This window comes from Pristiophorus japonicus, chromosome 3 (assembly GCF_044704955.1).
Source record: "Pristiophorus japonicus isolate sPriJap1 chromosome 3, sPriJap1.hap1, whole genome shotgun sequence".
In the NCBI taxonomy this organism is placed as follows: Eukaryota; Metazoa; Chordata; class Chondrichthyes; family Pristiophoridae; genus Pristiophorus; species Pristiophorus japonicus.
This window is the reverse complement of record NC_091979.1, coordinates 293,427,171-293,446,625: the sequence shown is the minus strand read 5'-3', so window position 1 is coordinate 293,446,625 and position 19,455 is coordinate 293,427,171. Positions and strand designations below refer to the sequence as shown.

General features: G+C 46.8%; 1 protein-coding gene across 1 annotated transcript in view; it reads left to right on the top strand.

Moving 5' to 3' along the window:
* Positions 1-19,455, top strand: part of LOC139255875 (protein CC2D2B-like) — a 558,271-nt gene that overhangs the window by 242,608 nt on the left and 296,208 nt on the right. The window contains exons 13-14 of the mRNA XM_070874046.1: positions 7,024-7,121; positions 8,379-8,511. Of these exons, the coding sequence (XP_070730147.1) occupies positions 7,024-7,121; positions 8,379-8,511 (231 nt within the window). The remainder of the gene's footprint in view (positions 1-7,023; positions 7,122-8,378; positions 8,512-19,455) is intronic.

Sequence of the window (19,455 nt, the reverse complement as noted above, 5' to 3'; positions counted from 1 at the left end):
TCAAACAGGAAATTAGGGACGTGTGCAATAAGGGTACAGCAGTTATCATGGGTGACTTTAACCTACATATTGATTGGGCTAACCAAACTGGTAGTAATGTTGTGGAGGAGGATTTCCTGGAATGTATAAGGGATGGTTTTCTGGACCAATATGTCGAGAGCAGGCCATCCTCGACTGGGTCCTGTGCAACGAGAGAGGATTAATTAGCAATTTGGTCGTGCGTGGCCCCTTGGGGAAGAGTGACCATAATATGGTGGAATTCTTCGTTAAGGTGGACACAGTTAATTCAGAGACTAGGGTCCTGAACTTAAAAAAGGAAACTTCGATGGAATGAGGCATGATTTGGCTAGGATAGACTGGCGAATGATACTTAAAGGATTGACGGTGGATAGGCAATGGCAGACATTTAAAGATCACATGGATGAATTACAACTATTGCACATCCCTGTCTGGCATAAAAATAAAACAGGAAAGGTGGCTCAATTGTGGATAACAAGAGAAATTAGGGATCGTGTTAAATCCAAGAAAGAGGCATTTAAATTGGCCAGAAAAAGCAGCAAACCTGAGGACTGGGAGAAATTTAGAATTCAGCAGAGGAGGACTAAGGGTTTAATAAGGAGGGGGAAAATAGAGTATGAGAGTAAGCTTGCAGGGAACATAAAAACTGACTGCAAAAGCTTCTATAGATATGTGAAGAGAAAAAGATGTAGGTCCCTTGCAGTCAGAATCAGGTGAATTCATAATGGGAAACAAGGAATGGCAGACCAATTGAACAAATACTTTGGTTCTGTCTTCACTAAGGAAGACACGAATAACCTCCTGAAAATACTAGGGGACCAAGGGTCTAGTGAGAAGGAGGAACTGAGGTAAATCCTTATTAGTCAGGCAATGGTGTTAGGGAAACTGATGGGATTGAAGGCTGATAAATCCCCAGGGTCTGATAGTCTGCGTCCCAGAGTACTTAAAGAAGTAGTCCTAGAAATAGTAGATGCATTGGTGGTCATTTTCCAAAAATTCCATGGACTCTGGATCAGTACCTATGGATTGGAGGGTAGCTAATGTCACCCCACTTTTTAAAAAAGGAGGGAGAGAAAAAACAGGGTATTACACACCGGTTAGCCTGACATCGGTGGTGGGGAAAATGCTGGAATGAATTATTAAAGATGTAATAGCAGCGCATTTGGAAAACAGTGACTGGATCGGTCCAAGTCAGCATGGATTTATGAAAGGAAAATCATGTTTGACAAATCTTCTAGAGTTTTTTGAGGATGTAACTAGTAGAGTGGATAAGGGAGAAGCAGTGGATGTGGTGTATTTGGACTTTCAAAATGCTTTTGACAAGGTCCCACATGAGAGATTAGTGTGCAAAATTAAGGAACATGGTATTGAGGGATTGGTATTGACGTGGATAGAGAACTGGTTGGCAGACAGGAAGCAAAGAGTGGGAGTAAATGGGTCCTTTTCAGAATGGCAGGCAGTGACTAGTGGGGTGCCACAAGGTTCAGTGCTGGGACCCCAGCTATTTACAATATACGGCTAGTTCCACATGTATGCTGACAACATCACTACTGTTATATATGTAAACCTGTAAATACCTTGTTTAACCACCAGAGAGCTCATCCCCTGGAGTCCCAAGGGATCCCACAATCCCTTGGGAGCGCCTGTACTTAAGGAGGCCTCACAGGCTGGAGAGGCACTCTGGAGACCTGCAATAAAAGACTACGGTCACACGTTACTTTGAGCTCACAGTATCTGGTCAGACTCTTTATTCATACACTACAACTGGCGACAAGATACAGATGACGAACCTCACCGCAACGATGCAGAGAACAGTGGGCATCCTGGAGAAATTTTCGGAGGGAGATGATTGGGAAACCTGCATGGAGCGACTCGACCAATACTTCATGGCCAACGAGCTGGAAGGAGAAGCGACCACTGCCAAATGAAAGGTGATTCTCCTCACTGTTTGCGGGGCACCAACGTATGGCCTCATGAAAAATTTGCTTGCTCCAGCGAAACCCACAGAGAAATCATATGATGATTTGTGCACACTGATCCGGGAGCATCTTAACCCGAAGGAAAGCGTTCTGATGGTGAGGTACCGGTTCTACACGTGCAAGAGGTCTGAAGGCCAGGAAGTAGCGAGCTATGTCGCCGAGCTAAGATGCCTTGTCAGGACATTGCGAATTTGAAGAACATTTGGAGAACATGCTCAGGGACTTCTTTGTACTTGGCATTGGCCATGAAGTAATACTTCACAAACTTTTGATTGTAGAGACCCCAACCTTGAGCAAAGCCATAGCGATAGCCCAGGCTTTCATCGCCACCAGTGACGATACCAAGCAAATCTCTCAGCACATGAGTGCTGCTACAAGTACTGTGAACAAAGTAATGTTGTTTTTGAATCGTAACGTACAGGGCAGCTGCACGTCTGCAGATGTTTCAAAGTCCACCATCAAGGGTGATGAATGCTAGGCCATTAACACCTTGTTGGCGCTGTGGGGGTGATTATCGTTTCCATTCATGTTGCTTCAGAGGATACATTTGCAAGGGCTGTGGAACAATGGGACACCTCCAATGTATGTGCAGGCGAGCTGCAAACCCTGCTAATCCTGCAAACCACCATGTTGCAGAGGAGGACAGATCCACGGCAGATCACGACGAACCAGAGCTTCAGACCGAGGAGGCAGAGGTATATGGGGTACACACATTTACCACAAAGTGTCCCCCGATAACACTGAAGGTTGAATTAAATGGACTCCGGGTGTCAATGGAGCTGGACATGGGCGCGAGCCAGTCCATTATGAACAAAAAGACTTTTGATAAATTGTGGTGCAGCAAGGCCTCAAGGCCAGTCGTGACTCCCATTCGCACTAAACTGAGAACTTACACAAAGGAACTGATTCCCGTAATCAGAGTACTACTGTAAAGGTGCACAAGTTACCACTCTGGGTGGCACCGGGCGATGGCCCCATGCTACTCGGCAGGAGCTGGCTGGGGAAGATACGCTGGAACTGAGATGACATCCGAGTGCTCTCGCCCGTCGACGAAACTTCGTGTGACCAGGTCCTAAACAAGTTCCCCTCGCTGTTCGAACCAGGCATCGGGAAGTTCCAAGGAGCAAAAGTGCAGATCCATCTAATTTCGGGGGCGTGACCCATCCATCACAAGGCGAGAGCAGTACCGTACATGGCTAGAGAGAGGGTGGAGATCGAGCTGGACCGGCTGCAATGAGACAGCATTATTTCGCCGATCGAATTCAACGAGTGGGCCAGTCCGATTATTCCAGTCCTCAAGAGAGACGGAAACGTCAGAATCTGTGGTGATTACAAAGTAACTATCAATCGTTTCTCCCTGCAGGATCAATACCCACTACGACCTTTTTACGACGCTGGCGGGAGGAAAGACGTTCACGAAGCTGGACTTGACCTCGGCCTACATAACGCAGGAGCTGGAGAAATCATCAAAGGGCCTCACCTGCATCAACAGGCACAAAGGTCTCTTCATTTACAACAGATGCCTGTTTGCGATTCGATCAGCCGCGACGATATTCCAGAGAAACATGGAAAGCTTACTGAAGTCGGTCCCGTGCACCGTGGTCTTCGAAGACGACATCTTGTTGTGGGTCAGGACACAGTTGAGCATCTGCAGAACTTGGAGGAGGTTCTTAGTCGGCTTAACCGCGTGGGGCTCTGGTTAAAATGCTCAAAGTGCATTTTCTGGCGCCTGAAGTGGAGTTCCTGGAGAGAAGAATCGCGGCAGACGGTATCAGGCCCACCGATTCGAAGACGTTGGCAATCGAGAACGCACCAAGGCCACAGAACGTGACGGAGCTGCGGTCGTTTCTAGGACTCCCAAACTACATTGGTAACTTCTTACCGGGTCTCAGCACACGGTTAGAACCACTGCACGCTTTACTGCGTAAAGGAGACAAATGGGTATGGGGTAAAAGCCAAGAAAATGCCTTTGTAAGACCTAGTAAACTGCTATGCTCAAACAAATTGCTTGTGTTGTAAGATCCATGTAAGCGTTTGGTACTAGCATGTGATGCGTCGTCATATGGTGCCGAAGTGTATTGCAACAAGCTAATGAATCTGGGAAATTGCAACCGGTTGCTTATGCATCCAGAAGTCTGTCTAAGGCTGAGAGAGCCTACAGCTTGATTGAAAAAGAAGCGTTCGTGTGTGTTTATGGGGTAAAGAAAATGCAGCAATCTCTGTTTGAGTTGGAAACTGACCATAAGCCACTGATATCCCTCTTTTCGGAAAGCAAGGGGAGAAATACGAATGCATCGGCCCCCATCTAGAGATGGGCACTCACATTGTCCGCATACACTTACGCCATCCGCCACAAGCCAGGCACAGAAAACTGTGCCGATGATCTCAGTAGGTTGCCATTGCCCACCACGGGGATGGAAATGGCACAGCCCGCAGATTTAGTTATGGTAAAGGAAACATTCGAGAGTGAGCAATCACCTGTTACCGCCCGACAGATTAGAATCTGGACGAGCCAGGACCCCTTACTGTCCTTAGTAAAAAACTGTATGCTTCACGGGAGCTGGTCCAGTATCCCATTAGAAATGCAGGAAGAAATAAAGCCGTACCAGCGGCGCAAAGGTGAAATGTCTTTACAGGCAGACTGCCTTCTGTGGGGTAACCGGGTAATGGTACCAAAAAAGGTCAGGGATACTTTCATTAGTGATCTCCACAGTACCCACCCAGGCATTGTAATGATGAAAGTGATAGCCAGATCCCACATGTGGTGGCCCGGTATCGATGCGGACTTAGAGTCCTGCGTGCACAAATGTAACACATGTTCACAGTTAAGCAATGCACCCAGGGAGGCGCCACTAAGTTTATGGTCTTGGCCCTCTAAACCGTGGTCTCGGGTCCATGTTGACTATGCAGGCCCGTTTTTGGGAAAAATGTTCCTAGCGGTTGTAGATGCGTACTCCAAATGGATTGAATGTGAGATAATGTCGGCAAGCATGTCTGCTGCCACCACTGAAAGCCTGCGGGCCATGTTTGCCATGCACGGCCTGCCTGATGTCCTTATGAGTGACAACGGGCCGTATTTCACCAGTGCCGAGTTCAAAGAGTTTATGACCCACAATGGGATCAAACATGTCACATCTGCCCCGTTCAAACCAGTATCCAATGGTCAGGCAGAGAGAGCAGTGCAAACAATCAAGCAGAGCTTGAAGAGGGTAACTGAAGGCTCACTGCAGACTCACCTATCCCGAGTCCTGTTTAGTTACCGCATGGGATCCCACTCGCTCACTGGGATTCCACCCACAGAACTGCTCATGAAAATGTCACTTAAGACAGGGCTCTCGTTAGTCCACCCTGATCAACACAAGCAGGGAGAGAGCAGGCGGATTTAACAAAGTACATATCATGATAGCGCAAATGTGTCACGCGAAATTTAGATTAATTATCCTGTATTTGTGTTGAACTATGGACAAGGTCCCAAGTGGCTTCCCGGCACTGTCGTGGCCAAAGAAGGGAGTAGGACGTTTCGGGTCAAACTTTCAAATGGACTCATCTACAGGAAATACTTGGACCAAACCAAACTCAGATTCACGGACTATCCAGAGCAACCCACATTAGACCCTACCTTTTTTGACCCTCCAACACACACACCAGTGGCAACTGACACAGCGGTTGACCACGAAGCAGAACCCATCACCCGCAGCAGCCCAACAGGACTCACCACACCAGGCAGCCCAGCAAGGCCAGCTGCACAGCAGCTCAGCGAGGGCCCAAGAAATGACTCACCAAAATCAGCATTTGCACCGAGACGATCAACCAGGGAAAGAAAGGCCCCAGATCGACTCACCTTGTAGATAGTTACACTATTGACTTTGGGGGAGTGTTGTTTTTATGTAAACCTATAAATACCTTGTTTAACCACCAGAGGGCTCATCGCCTGGAGTCCGAAGGGATCCCACAATCCCTTGGGAGCATCTGTACTTAAGGAGGCCTCAGAGGCTGGAGAGGCACTCTGGAGACCTGCAATAAAAGACTAAGGTCACACTTTACTTTGAGCTCACAGTATCTGGTCAGACTCTTTATTCATACACTACAACTACCACCTCTCTCGACTCATCCGTTGCATCAGTGTTGTCAGACTCCAGTCCTGGATGAGCTAAAATAGAACTTACATTCTGTGCTGATGGGACTAGCCCTTGAGAAATGGGATGAGGTGTACAGAAGTGGGGAAGGCTGAAATTTCCTGAAAAATTGGCAGGAGGCAGAAAGATTAGACTCCATGGGGTGTAATTTTAACCTAGCTTGTCCAGCAGGAAACTGATCAGGTCAGATCAGCCACCAGTGGACATGATTTAATTAACTGTATGACAACTGCATGGAATGTACTGTGCTGTAACATCATGATTGTCCAGTCTGATTTCCCACACATTACATTCTCTATCTAAGCCAAGTGGGCTGAGGAAGTGACTTCAATGGAAAGTAAAATTGGACTGGGTGCAAAATGGGTGGTTGATTCAATCTGGTCAGTTTCCCGCCAGTGGGTTTAGGTTAAAATTACACCTCATATTTGACTAGGAATCACCTCACCCATGTAGAGCATGTATTATGAACTTGTGTAACAAACTATATAGGAAATATAAGGCCACTGGTTTTGGTTCAAAGGAGATTTGTTCTGCTTAATGGGATGTGCATTTTTGTTATGAATGCAAGATAAATGTATTGGACCGTTCAGCCACCTAAGGACTCATTTTGAGAGTGGAAGCAAGACTTGCTCGATTTCGAGGGACTGCCTATGATGATGATGAAATGTATTGTAAGAAACCATAAAAGTAACTTCACTGCAAATTCGAAATACATGGAGCTGACCTGTATTCACTTTATAAGTGGTGAGGAAATTTGTTTCCATAACTGTTAACAGATTTAAAGCATGTAAGAATGAACCAAGTCAGGCAAATGTGTTTTGAAAACCCATGTAATGATTTAAATAATTTAGTGATATATGCATTTTATGCAACCCTATGTTTTTCCATAGCTTCAAACTCTAAATAATGCGATAATGAGCTCAGAAAGACACTTGGAAAAAAATTCTACAAAACTCAGTAGAATTGAAGACTTAAAGAAGCAAATGAGGTATGTATCCAAATATATTTGTTCTTCACACTGGTGCTTCCTTATGGAGGTTTTCTTTTAGATGTTGATTTCTTCTGCTTTTATTACCCTTCATGAGCTACAGGCATGTTCATAATATTTCTGAACATGGTCATAATAACCTTGAAGTTATTCAGCTAATTATCACATTATTTTATATTTAGTTTCTATCAAATTCTCACATGCTTTTGAAATCAGATATCATCAGATTAAATTGAATTCCTGAGGCACTCCACTTCCTCATGTAGTCCTCTTCCCTCTCATCTTGTATATTCTTGGCTCCTGGCTGCTGTTCTTCATTCACTGATGGTTCTTAAACTGCTTATCTTGGGTCTCTATGACTTTGACTTCTTGCTCCAATTCCTCTTTCCTACCTTATCTGAAGCTGTTGGCAGAAAGTAATGTGAGGTCGTCGCATGGCAGAGTCCACTCCTTGAACAAAATGACAGCTTAAATTATAGAATTAGAGAGCACAAAAGGAGGCCATTTAGTCCATTGCATCTATGTCTGCTCTCTGAAGCAGTTATCCTCTCAGTTCTATTTTCCTGCCCTTTTAAATTTTTCTTTTGCAAAATATATTTATCCAAATCCCTTCAAAAAGCTTTTATAGATTCTGCTTCCACCAATTGCATAATCTAACTAACCTATGTATAAAATAAACATTTATGCCCTGAAGATGCTGACTCACTGACCAGTGGAAAAAGTTATTCCCAATATAGCTTATTAAACCCTTCATATTTTGCACAACTCTTGAATATTGTCAGCCTGCCATTGTCGCACTCCCAAATCACCCCCCCCCTGCGCTGCACTTACCTCTGGGCCTTGACATGGGGTAAAATTGGTATGGCCCTGACAGGTGAGCTGCTTCAGGGGCCTGATTGACATCCAAGCTTGCCTGATTTATTTTGATGAGACCCGAAGATGAATTTAGTTGAGTTGTCAGGCCGCTCCATTCCAACGTACCACTGCTGCATATCCCCCAAATTGTGCCCAGTTTAGGACACTAAGGCATTTAGGCCCCAATGTCTTTCAATTGCATAGTTATTAATTTATCTATTTCAAGGTGAGAAAGAATCCAGGAACAATAGAGAAAAACCACGAAGAAGTTAACAATGCAGCTAAGAGTACATTGAGGAATAAGTGGGGGGTGCTCACAATTCCCCAGGAGATTACAAATCATTTGTTGGGAACTGGTGCCGTACCAGTTTCCAAACTCATGCCTCAATTTATGTATTTTAGGGAAATAAAGAGACTTCTAAATGTTGAAAAGGAAAAAGATCATACTCTGCTGACAAACATTTTGAAGGTCTGGAAACAGATAAAATCTTTGCGGAAATTTAAAAAATGCACCTGTACACCAATAAAGCTCCAAGTACAAGAGTAAGTTTATTTTATTATGCCAATCATAATTAACAATTAACTTGCTCAAGGGCTGGGTTTTATCATTATTTTGCACACTTACTGATTTCACTGCGTGTAAATAAGTTTAACTTGTAGAAGTCAACTTGTAGTCATTAATATTTTGAATTGCAATGTTTTTAATTTATTAGCTAAAATTTTAATAATAATTTAAGCAACATAAAAGCCATATTTTCCTCTATGTGTAAGGGTTAGAAAACAATATTGAACTTTTTTGTTTTCTTGCTATGCTAAAATGTGTTTACAAAAGTTACCCTACTGCAAAAAATTGCTCGTTAAGGCTTTGTTAAAGGGCAATCATGATAGCATTATGGAATCTTGTATAGGGGAATAGAAACAAAAAATAAGTTCATAACTCACAATAAAAGCTGTGATTTGGTTGTGTAAAGAAAGGGCCACATTTCAAAGTTTACAGCATTTACAGAGTGATGTAACGTTTTCCTTCCAATAACATGGGTGAAGCAGCCATTTCCTGTTATCTCAGTGCATCAGGGGAATAAGGAGACAATCACCAAAGAGGACAACATAGCCACTTTGTTGGTTTGGCTTTTGGACAACTAATGTTTTTCTGCACAATAAAAGAATAGCAGAATCTATTAAAAGTGACATAATTTTATTTAGTTAATGAGTGCATGTGGTGTACGCTGCAATGTGTTTTCCTGTTGTGTCCACCCCTGACAATGTATGTATTTCTGTGGACATTGTACACTTCAGTGGTTCTTGAATTAGAGGAATAGCATTGGTGGGTAACTACTGAGACAATCACTTTCTGAGGCATTGCTTGCAATTACAGCTACATAATTGTCCAGATATGCAGCTGATGTGATTGTTACTCAATTGCTTCATGCCTCCTACTGTTGGAGCTCATCTTCACACTATGCCTGTTGATGTGTTTGAGCAAAGAACAGTAAGCCTCAAGGAGGTCTTTTGAGTCTCTCCAATGGTTTTCTTTAGGCATTTGGAAAGATGTTTGCAAGAGATCATTCCAGAAACAGTCATGTAAATGTTTTCTGATTGGTATTTGGAAAATAGTGTTTTCCTTGCCCAGTGCCGGTAGATAAACAAATATATTATCCAAAAGCAAAATACTGCAGATGCTGAAATCTGAGCGAAAAACAGAAAATGCTGGAAATACTCAGCAGGTCAGGCAGCATCTGTGGAGAGAGAAACAGAGTTAATGTTTCAGGTCGATGATCCTTCATCAGAACTGGAAAAAAGTTAGAGATGTAACAGGTTTTTTAGCAAGTGTAGAGGCAGGGAAAGGAGGGAGTGGTGGAAAGAACAAAAGGGAAGGTCTACGATAGGGTGGAAGGTAGAAGAGATTAAGAGCCTAGTCGACCCAATCTCTCCTCATACGACAGTCCTGCCATCCCAGGAATCAGTCTGGTGAACCTTCGCTGCACTCCCTCTGTGGCAAGTATATTCTTTGTTAGGTAAGGAGACCAAAACTGCACACAATACTCCAGGTGTGGTCTCACCAAGGCCCTGCATAACTGTAGTAAGACATCCTTGCTCCTGTACTCAAATCCTCTTGCAATGAAGGCCAACATACCATTTGCCTTCCTAACTGCTTGCTGCATCTGCATGTTTACTTTCAATGACTGATGTACAAGGACACCCAGGTCCCTTTGTACATCGACATTTCCCAAGCTACCACCATTTTTGTCTTTTTGTTTTTCCTACCAAAGTGGATAACTTTACATTTATCCACATTATCTGCCATGTGTTTGCCCACTCACTCAACCTATCTAAATCGCCTTGCAGTGTCTTTGCAGCCTCCTCACAACTCACAATCCTACCTAGTTTTGTGTCATCAGCAAACTTGGAAATATTACATTTGATTCTCTCATCCAAATCATTTGTATATATTGTGAATAGCTGGGGCCCAAGCACTGATCCCCGTGGCACACCACTAGTCACTGCCCTCCACCCTGAAAAACACCCGTTTATTCCTACTCTCTGTTTCCTGTCAGTTAACCAATTTTCAATCCATACCAATATATTACCCCCAATCCTATGTGCTTTAATTTTGCACACTAACCTCTTATGTGGGACTTTATCAAAGGACTTCTGAAAATCCAAATACACTACATCCACTGGTTCTCCCTTATCTATTCTGTCAGTTACATCTTCAAAAAGCTCCAGTAGGTTTGTGAAACACGATTTTTCTTTCATAAATCGATGTTGACTTTATCTAATCCCGTTGATATTATCTAAGTGTCCAATTATCACATCCTTTATAATAGACTCCAGCATTTTCCCTACTACTGATGTTAGCTAACCGGTCTATTATGCCCTGTTTTCTCTCTCCCTCCTTTTTCAAATAATGGGATTACATTTTCCACCCTCCAATCTGCAGGAACTGTTCCATAATCTATAGAATTTTGGAAGATGACAACTAATGCATCCACTATTTCCATGGCTACCTCTTTTAGTACTCTGGGATGCAAATCATCAGGCCCTGGGGATTTATTGGCCTTCAGTCCACTCCTCAATCACCTCCAACACCCTATTCCCTTCCCACCAATTGGAGATTCAACACCTGCCCTTTTACCTCCTCCCTTCCCACTGTCCATGGCCCCAAACACTCCTTCCAGGTGAAACAGCGATTACTTGTACTTCTTGCAATTTAATATACTGTATTCGCTCCTCTATATTGGGGAGACCAAACGCAGATTGAGTGAACGCTTTGCGGAACACCTTCGTTCAGTCTGTAAGCGTGATCCCGGGCTTCCGGTTGCCTGTCACTTTAATTTCTCTGCTCCACTCCCACTCTGACCTCTGTCTTTGGCCTCCTCCACTGCTCCAACGAAGTAAGCTTGAGGAACAGCACCTCATCTTTCGATTATGCATTTTACAGCCCTCTGGACTCAACGTTGAGTTCAACAATTTAAGACCATAACCTCTGCCCCTATTTTTTCAGATGGCAGCTGTTGATGTTTCTGCCATTTCCATTTACACCTCTTCTAAGCTCATCTTATGTTTCTTTACCTGTCCCATTACCATCTCCTTTTGCTTTGTATAATCATACCTTTTGTCATTTAATCACTCTTGCCCTCCACCCTATCACGGACTTTCACTTTTGTTCTTTCCTCCCCTCCCCCTTTCCCTGCCCCTGCACTTGCTTAAAATCTATTACATCTCTAACCTTTTCCAGTTCTGACAAAAAGTCGTTGACCTTCAACATTAACATTGTTTCTCTCTCCACAGATGCTGCATGACCTGCTGAGTATTTCCAGTATTTTCTGTTTCTATTTCATAATTCCAGATTCTGAAGTATTTTACGTTTGTTCTGACTGGTCCCCTTGGAGGACAAGACACACCCAACAGTTTGTCTGGAATGTGTAATTTGATCCTGCCTGATGGAGAGCAATTCAAAGTCACTCCAATGTGTAATTGTATCCAGTCATTGTAACAGGCAGTTGTTCCAGTGCAGCCATGACAGTGGCATCCAATGTTCCCTCTAATTTTTTTTGCATGCGTGGTCCCTTTAACTGGCTACATGGCCCATTCTGATGGGGCATTGTTTTGTGGGTCACGGATTGTTAACAGGTTTATTGGGTACAAAATGCCAATAGTGACAGTGTCATGTCTTCTGGATTTCGTCTAGTCCAATTATGTCACTTGCCATATACGTGCCAGGCTTTCTGAGAAATCAACTCACTGCTGCTTATAGTCAAGAGCGGGATGTAGATCTGGGGGAAGGAGAGGGAGAATGTGATACAGCTGTAGAGGGGGTGGGATTGAAAGAACGTGATCCACATCTAACAGATAGGGGAGAACGTGATCTGTCTTCCCATCTGCATCACATTCTCGCTCTCATCCCTGGCCCCTCCTTTTGACCTGGATCAGGTTCTTCCCCATTACCACTGTTCTCTCCATGCTCTTTTCCCCCCCACCCCACCCCCCCAAGTTCCTGACCTTTTCTCCCCCCTGAGTTTCTGATCTCCCCCCTCCACCCAGTGTTCTTGATCTATTCTACCCCTCGAGTTTCTGACCTTCTCCCCCCCTAGTTCCTGACCTTCTGCCCCTCCCCCAGACCTACTGATCTTCTGTCCCACCAAGTTCCAGACCTTCTCTCCCCCCGAGCTCCTGACCTTCTCTCCCCCCGAGCTCCTGACCTTCTCTCCCCCCGAGCTCCTGACCTTCTCTCCCCCCGAGCTCCTGACCTTCTCTCCCCCCGAGCTCCTGACCATCTCTCCCCCCGAGCTCCTGACCTTCTCTCCCCCCGAGCTCCTGACCACCTCTCCCCCCCGAGCTCCTGACCTTCTTCTCTACACCCAAGCTCCTGTCCTCTTTGCCCCCCCCCCTCCAATTTCCTGACCTTCTCCACAGGGAGGAAAGCGTGGTTGAGGCCATAACCCTGTGGCTCGGCGCAGGCATGCTTGGAACCCCTGGTGCGCATGTGCAGCAACATCGGCTGTGCATGCTCAGCTCCAGGAGGGGTGGGATGATGTTTAGGCACCATCCCCACGCAGGCTGAAATCTTACCAGGACTGCAAATGCAGGTTTGGAGGCGGGCCCTACTATGTCCTTACTATACAGTATAAATGCACACGAGGCCCATACTTGAGAGAAGTAATCTTTATTAGCCAGCACTGAAGTGCAGAAGGTGGGTGAAGCTTCCCCCTTTATACCTGAAAGTCCAGGTTAGGAGTGTCTCCCACAAGTTCACCACCTAGTGGTCAGTGTTGTCACAGTGTACAACTTAGGTCAGTTTATACATGGGTTTACAATGACAGTTGAATACATGACATCACCTCCCCCCCAAAGTCTTATTGGGATCACAAGTTAAGTCTCTCTGGTGGTTTACGCTCCCTTGTAGAGTGCCTGAGTTGGGGCTCCGGTTGTTGGGCGCTAGCCTGAGTGTGTGCTGTTTGCGGTGCCTCAGGCCTGTCCGGACTGCCCACAGTGACTGGGCTCTCCTCTACTTGGTTCCGGTGTTCGTTCACCTGTGGTGGAGTGAACTCTACATCGTGTTCTTCCTCTGCTTTTTGTTTGATCCACGTGTTTGCGGCAGATTTGTCCATTGGTAAGTTTAACAACCAGAATCCTATTCCCCTCTTTAGCAATCACAGTGTCAGCGAGCAATTTGGGCCCTGCAGCGTAGTTGAGGACAAAGACAGATTCATTGACATCAATACATCGCGCCCTCGCATTCCTGTCATGGTAGTCACGTTGTGACTGACGCCTGCTCTCAACAATTTCTTTCATGGTGGGGTGTATAAGGGATAACCTGGTTTTGAGTGTCCTTTTCATTAGCAGCTCTGCGGGTGGAACCCTTGTGAGCGAGTGTGGTCGGGATCTATTGGCCAACAGGAGGCATGATAAGCGGCTTTGTAGGGAACCCCCTTGGATTATGAGCATCTCCTGTTTATCTGCACTGCTCAGCTTGAATGGTGCCTGTGATGTATGTAGCACTCAAATCACTGACTCCACACAGTCTGGTGTTGTAGTAACTGCTGTGACCTTGGTCCTTTATTGAGTAGCTCCAGAGTGCCCTTCAGGTGTAGTGGTCAGCCTTTTATACTCTGTCTCGCAGGTACTTTTGGGTCTCCCACCACAGTGCCCCTTGTAGCGCACCATTGTAACTATACATTTAATGTACATGGACAATACATAAATCTCACTCCCCCCCACCAGTTCCAAAAGCAAATTGCCGGTAACCTCGACCTGGTTCATCCCGGTTGAGATGTGAGTGTGAGTCCATGACCATCCACTTCCCTCTTCCCCCCCCCCCCCATGTAGAGATTATGCTTGCGATCCAGTGCAAGCATGTGGTATTAGCAGTCTTTACATGGGTGATACAAGTACACAAACATAATCTCCAGTAGAAAGCAGGTACACATGGACAGTACATTAGTATGCATTGAAGACTTATATCAAAAGGTTGCATGTGCACTGAACAGTTATTAAATCTCAACTCCACTGGGTGAGGTGTGGTGGCGGCATACTGCCCCTTTTTGCCTGAGGTAATGGGCTGCGCTGAGACAGGGTATGGTAACTGGTGCGTTGCCTTTGTTCTCAGAAAATAGTTGCCTTTTGCGGCTTGTCTGCAGCCGCTGAACAATTGCATAAATCACATAAAATCAGAAATCGTATTAATCCATTAGTCATGTTAGTCACAGATCCATTAACCCTTTTAACTGTGCATTGTGATATTAACTGTTTTCATCAATCATCTCAATCATTTTAATCACAATAATCATTTTATCTCACTCTTGCCCTGACAAAAGTCTCTTTGTGGGGACCGCCAACGGTGTAAAGCCCCTTTAAGACTCCCGAGTACATTTCCCTTTTAAGATGCCATTTTGATTTTTCCACGAGGTTTCTACTGGGCGGCGCCATTTTAGGTGCTCTGCTGGTGCCTGCCTGCTTCTCTCTGCAGAACTCTGCTGCCACGAACTTGCTGTGCTGCTGCCCGCTCTCTCTCTCTCTCCCCGCAACCAGCTGGCGACCAAATCGGCCCAGGAGAGTGCTCTGGCCATGGGCGGAGTGAAGAAGCCTCATCGCTACAGACCCGGCACCGTGGCTCTGAGGGAGATCCGCCGCTACCAGAAATCCACCGAGCTGCTGCCTGCCCTCCCTCTCTCTTCTCCAGCTCGGTCGGCGCTGCTGCTGGTTTGCAGCGCCTCTTTCTCACTCTCAGACTTTGCAGGGGAGAGTCAATGGCCGCCGCTGCTCTGCCCAACCCCATACACACTTCCTTCGCTGTCATCCGATCAGAAGATGGAGGCCTGCTCTGCCTGTGAACACGGGGGACAGCGGTCTGTGGAGGAATGAAGTCTTCCCAGCTCCCAAGGACCTTCCCCATCCATCTCCTGCCGAGTAGCATCGGCCCATCGCCTGCAATGATCCACAAAGGTAAACCGTGCGTCTCGCTACCATGCACATCCGCTCTGCCAAGAACAGGTATCACCTTGGTGTAGGTGCGCAGCTTCGCCGTGACCGGGACCAGCTTAGGTCGTGCAGCTGGGTTGATCCACAGTTTATCAAAAGTTTCCTGACTCACCAGTGACTGACCCGACCCCGTGTCCACTTCCATACTCACTGGGACTCCGTTAATCTTGACTTCCATAATCACTGGGGCCGAATCGTCGGTACACGTGTACAGTCCAAACGCATCATCTTCTTCTAGCTGGGGTTGGGATGCCCGTCAAGCCAAACCGCAATGTTCCTCACTGGATAGCAGATCATCTACTGTCTCCTCAGCCACACTGTGAGTCGTGTTTCTTTTGCACATATGCTGAAGGTGGCCTTTCGTGTGGCAGGTATTGCACGTATACTCCGCAAACCTGTACCGGTGAGCCCCATGGCTTCCTCCGCAGCGCCAGCATGGCGCTACTCGATTAGTCCCCCTCGGCAGACTCTGAGTTCCAGGACCCTGAGGTCCTTGCTCTCTGCCCTGGGCAGAGCCACGTTCTGCAGTTTTGTCCGTGACGGGCGCTATCCTGTGAATAGTACCTGCCGGGTTCGAGTCCGTGTGGATCATCTGCTTGGTGCTGCAAGTCGAGGTCATAAATGCCCGGCTGATGGTGATGGCTTGCTGCAGGCTGACTGTAGGTTCAGTAGATAGCAGCTTGTGAAGGAGACCCTCATGGCCAATCCCCATAACAAAGATATCTCGCAACGCCTCGTCAAGGTGTGTGCCAAAATCGCATGGCGCCGCAAGTCTTCTGATGTCCGCAGCATATTTTGTTACATCCTGACCCTCAGGTCTGCAGTGGTGGTAGAATTTGTGCCTGGCTGTGAGGATGCTCTCCTTTGGTTTCAGTTGGTTATGAATGAATTCAATCAGCTCCTCATATGACTTGTCCTTGGCGCTCGCGGGTGCCAGCAAATCCCTGACGAGACGGTAAACTTCCTCGCCACAACTGGACAGCAATATCGCCTTACGCTTCTTTATCAGTGCGTTTGTGTCCCCTGTCAGATCGTTTGCTATAAAATAGTACTTGAGCCTTTCCGTAAAGGCATCCCAATCATTACCCTCTGTGAAATCCTTTAGCGTGCCTAAAGTAGCCATGGTTGCGTGGAGAGCTCGTCCGTGTCCTCGTTGCCAATTTGTGATGTATGTAGCACTCAAATCACTGACTCCACACAGTCTGGTGTTGTAGTAACTGCTGTGACCTTGATCCTTTATTGTGTAACTCCAGAGTGCCCTTCAGGTGTGGTGGTCAGCCTTTTATACTCTGTCTCGCAGGTACTTTTGGGTCTCCCACCACAGTGCCCCTTGTGGTGCAGCATTGTAACTATACATTTAATGCACATGGACAATACATAACAGTGCCGCTCTGACACGGTTGATACCATTTCCTGCCATGAAGTCCTGGAATTCAATCCTTGTAAAGGACGGGCCATTGTCGCTGACCAAGATGTCCGGTAGACCACGGGCAGCGAACATTGCCCGTAGACTTTCTACCGTGGCAGCAGATGTGCTTGAATTGAGCATGTCACACTCGATCCATTTGGAGTAGACATCTACTACAACCAAAAACATTTTTCCCATGAAAGGACCTGTGTAGTCCACATGGATGCATGACCATGGCTTGGTGGGCCAGGGCCAGGGGCTAAGGGAGGGCTTTCCTGGGCACATTGCCCAGCTGGGCACATATGTTGCACCTGCGAACACAAAGTTCCAGGTCTGCATCTATCCCTGGCCACCAAACGTGTGACCTGGCAATTGCCTTCATCATGACAATGCCCGGGTGCTCATTGTGGAGTTCTCGGATGAACACCTCTCTGCCCATCTGGGGCATGACTACTCGGTTTCCCCACAATAGGCAATCGGCCTGAATCGAGAGTTCATCCTTGCGCCTGTGATAAGGTTTAAATTCCTCAGGGCATGTCCCGTACGTGGCTGCCCACTCCCCATTCAGTAACGGGTCTCTATTTGTTCAGACTTTGATCTGACAGGCTGTCACGGGTGGGCCTTCACTATCGAAAGCTTCAACAGCCATGACCATCTCAGCAGCATGCTCGGTTGTCCCCCTCGGTGGTGGCTAGTGGGAGCCTGCTGAGTGCATCGGCGCAGTTTTCTGTGCCCGGTCTGTGCCGAATTGTATAGTCATAGGCGGCTAACGTGAGTGCCCACCTCTGTATTCGGGCCGACGCATTTGCATTTATGGCCTTGTTGTTGACCAAAAGGGATATTAGAGGTTTGTGATCTGTCTCCAGCTCAAATTTCCTGCCAAACAGGTACTGGTGCAATTTTTTTACTGCATATACACATGCAAGCGCTTTCTTTTCTACCATCTCGTAGTCCCTTTCTGCCTGGGACAGACTTCTGGAGGCATAAGCTACTGGCTGTAACTGACCCTGAGCATTAATATGCTGCAACACACACCCGACCCCATAGGATGACGCATCGCATGTTAAAACAAGTTTCTTACATGGGTCATATAGCATTAACAGATTGTTGGAGCATAACAAATTGCGTGCTCTATCAAAAGCCCTTCCCTGGCTGTCCCCCCAGACCCATTTGCGACTTTTGTGTAGGAGCACGTGTAGTGGCTCTAACAGCATGCTCAATTTGGGAAGAAAGTTACCAAAATAGTTCAGGAGCCCCAGGAACGAACGGAGCTCCGTCGTGTTATGGGGCCTGGGTGCTCTCTGGATCGCTTCCGTTTTGGACGCAGTAGGTCTGATCCCGTCTGCTGCTACCCTCATCCCCAGGAATTCTACCCCTGGAGCTAGGAAGACGCACTTCGCCTTTTTCAGTTGCTGACCTACCCGGTCCAGTCTGCGTAGCACCTCCTCCAGGTTGTGGAGATGTTCTTCAGTATCGTAACCTGTGATGAGGATGTCGTCCTGAAAAACCACTGTCCCTGGAATCGACTTGAGGAGGCTTTCCATATTTCGTTGGAAGATCGCGGCGGCCGAGCGAATCCCGAATGGACATCTGTTGTACTCAAACAACCCCATGTGTGTTGTGATGGTGGTCAGCTTCTTTGACTCACTCGCCAGCTCCTGGGTCATGTAAGCTGAGGTCGTCCAATTTTGAAAAAAGTTTGCCACTGGATAGCGTTGCAAAGAGGTCCTCCGCTCTCGGTAGCGGGTACTGGTCTTGGAGTAACATCCGATTGATGGTGGCCTTGTAATCACCACATATCCTGACCGATCCATCCGCCTTGAGCACCGGCACAATCAGGCTCGCCCAGTCACTGAATTCGACTGGCGAGATAATGCCTTCCCTCAGCAGGCGGTCCAATTCGCCTTCTATCTTTTCCTGCATCACGTATGGCACCGCTGTGGCCTTGTGGTGTACTGGCCTGCCGTCCGGGTTTATGTGAATCACTATCTTGGTCCCCATGAAAGTGCCAATGCCGGGTTGAAATAGTGAGTCAAATTTGTCCAGGACCTGTGAGCATGATATTCGCTCCACAGAAGAAATTGCATTGACATTGCCCCATTTCCAGTTCATGACAGCAAGCCAACTCCTCCCCAGCAGTGCGGGACCGTCCCCCGGGACAATCCAGAGTGGCAACCTGTTCTCAGAATCTTTGTGGGTCACGCCTACCGGGGCGCTGCCTAGCACCGGAATGATCTCCTTTGTATTTGTCCGTAGCTGTGCGTCAATCGGCACTAATTTTGGCCTCCTGGCCTTGGACGCCCACAACTTGTCGAACTGTTTGATACTCATCAGGAACTGGCTGGCCCCCATGTCTAGCTCCATTGATACTGGAATGCCATTGAGGAGCACTTTCATCATTATCGGTGGCATCCTGGTGTATGAACTGTATACGTGAACTCGCTGAACTTCAGCTTCCAGCGATTTCCCCCAGTGTCCATTTGGCCTCGTAAGGCTTACATCGGGCCCGTCCTCCTCGTACGTCAACCTGGCTGCAGGCTTCCTGCACTTACGCGCCAAGTGACAGCTGACGTTGCAGTTTCTGCAGGT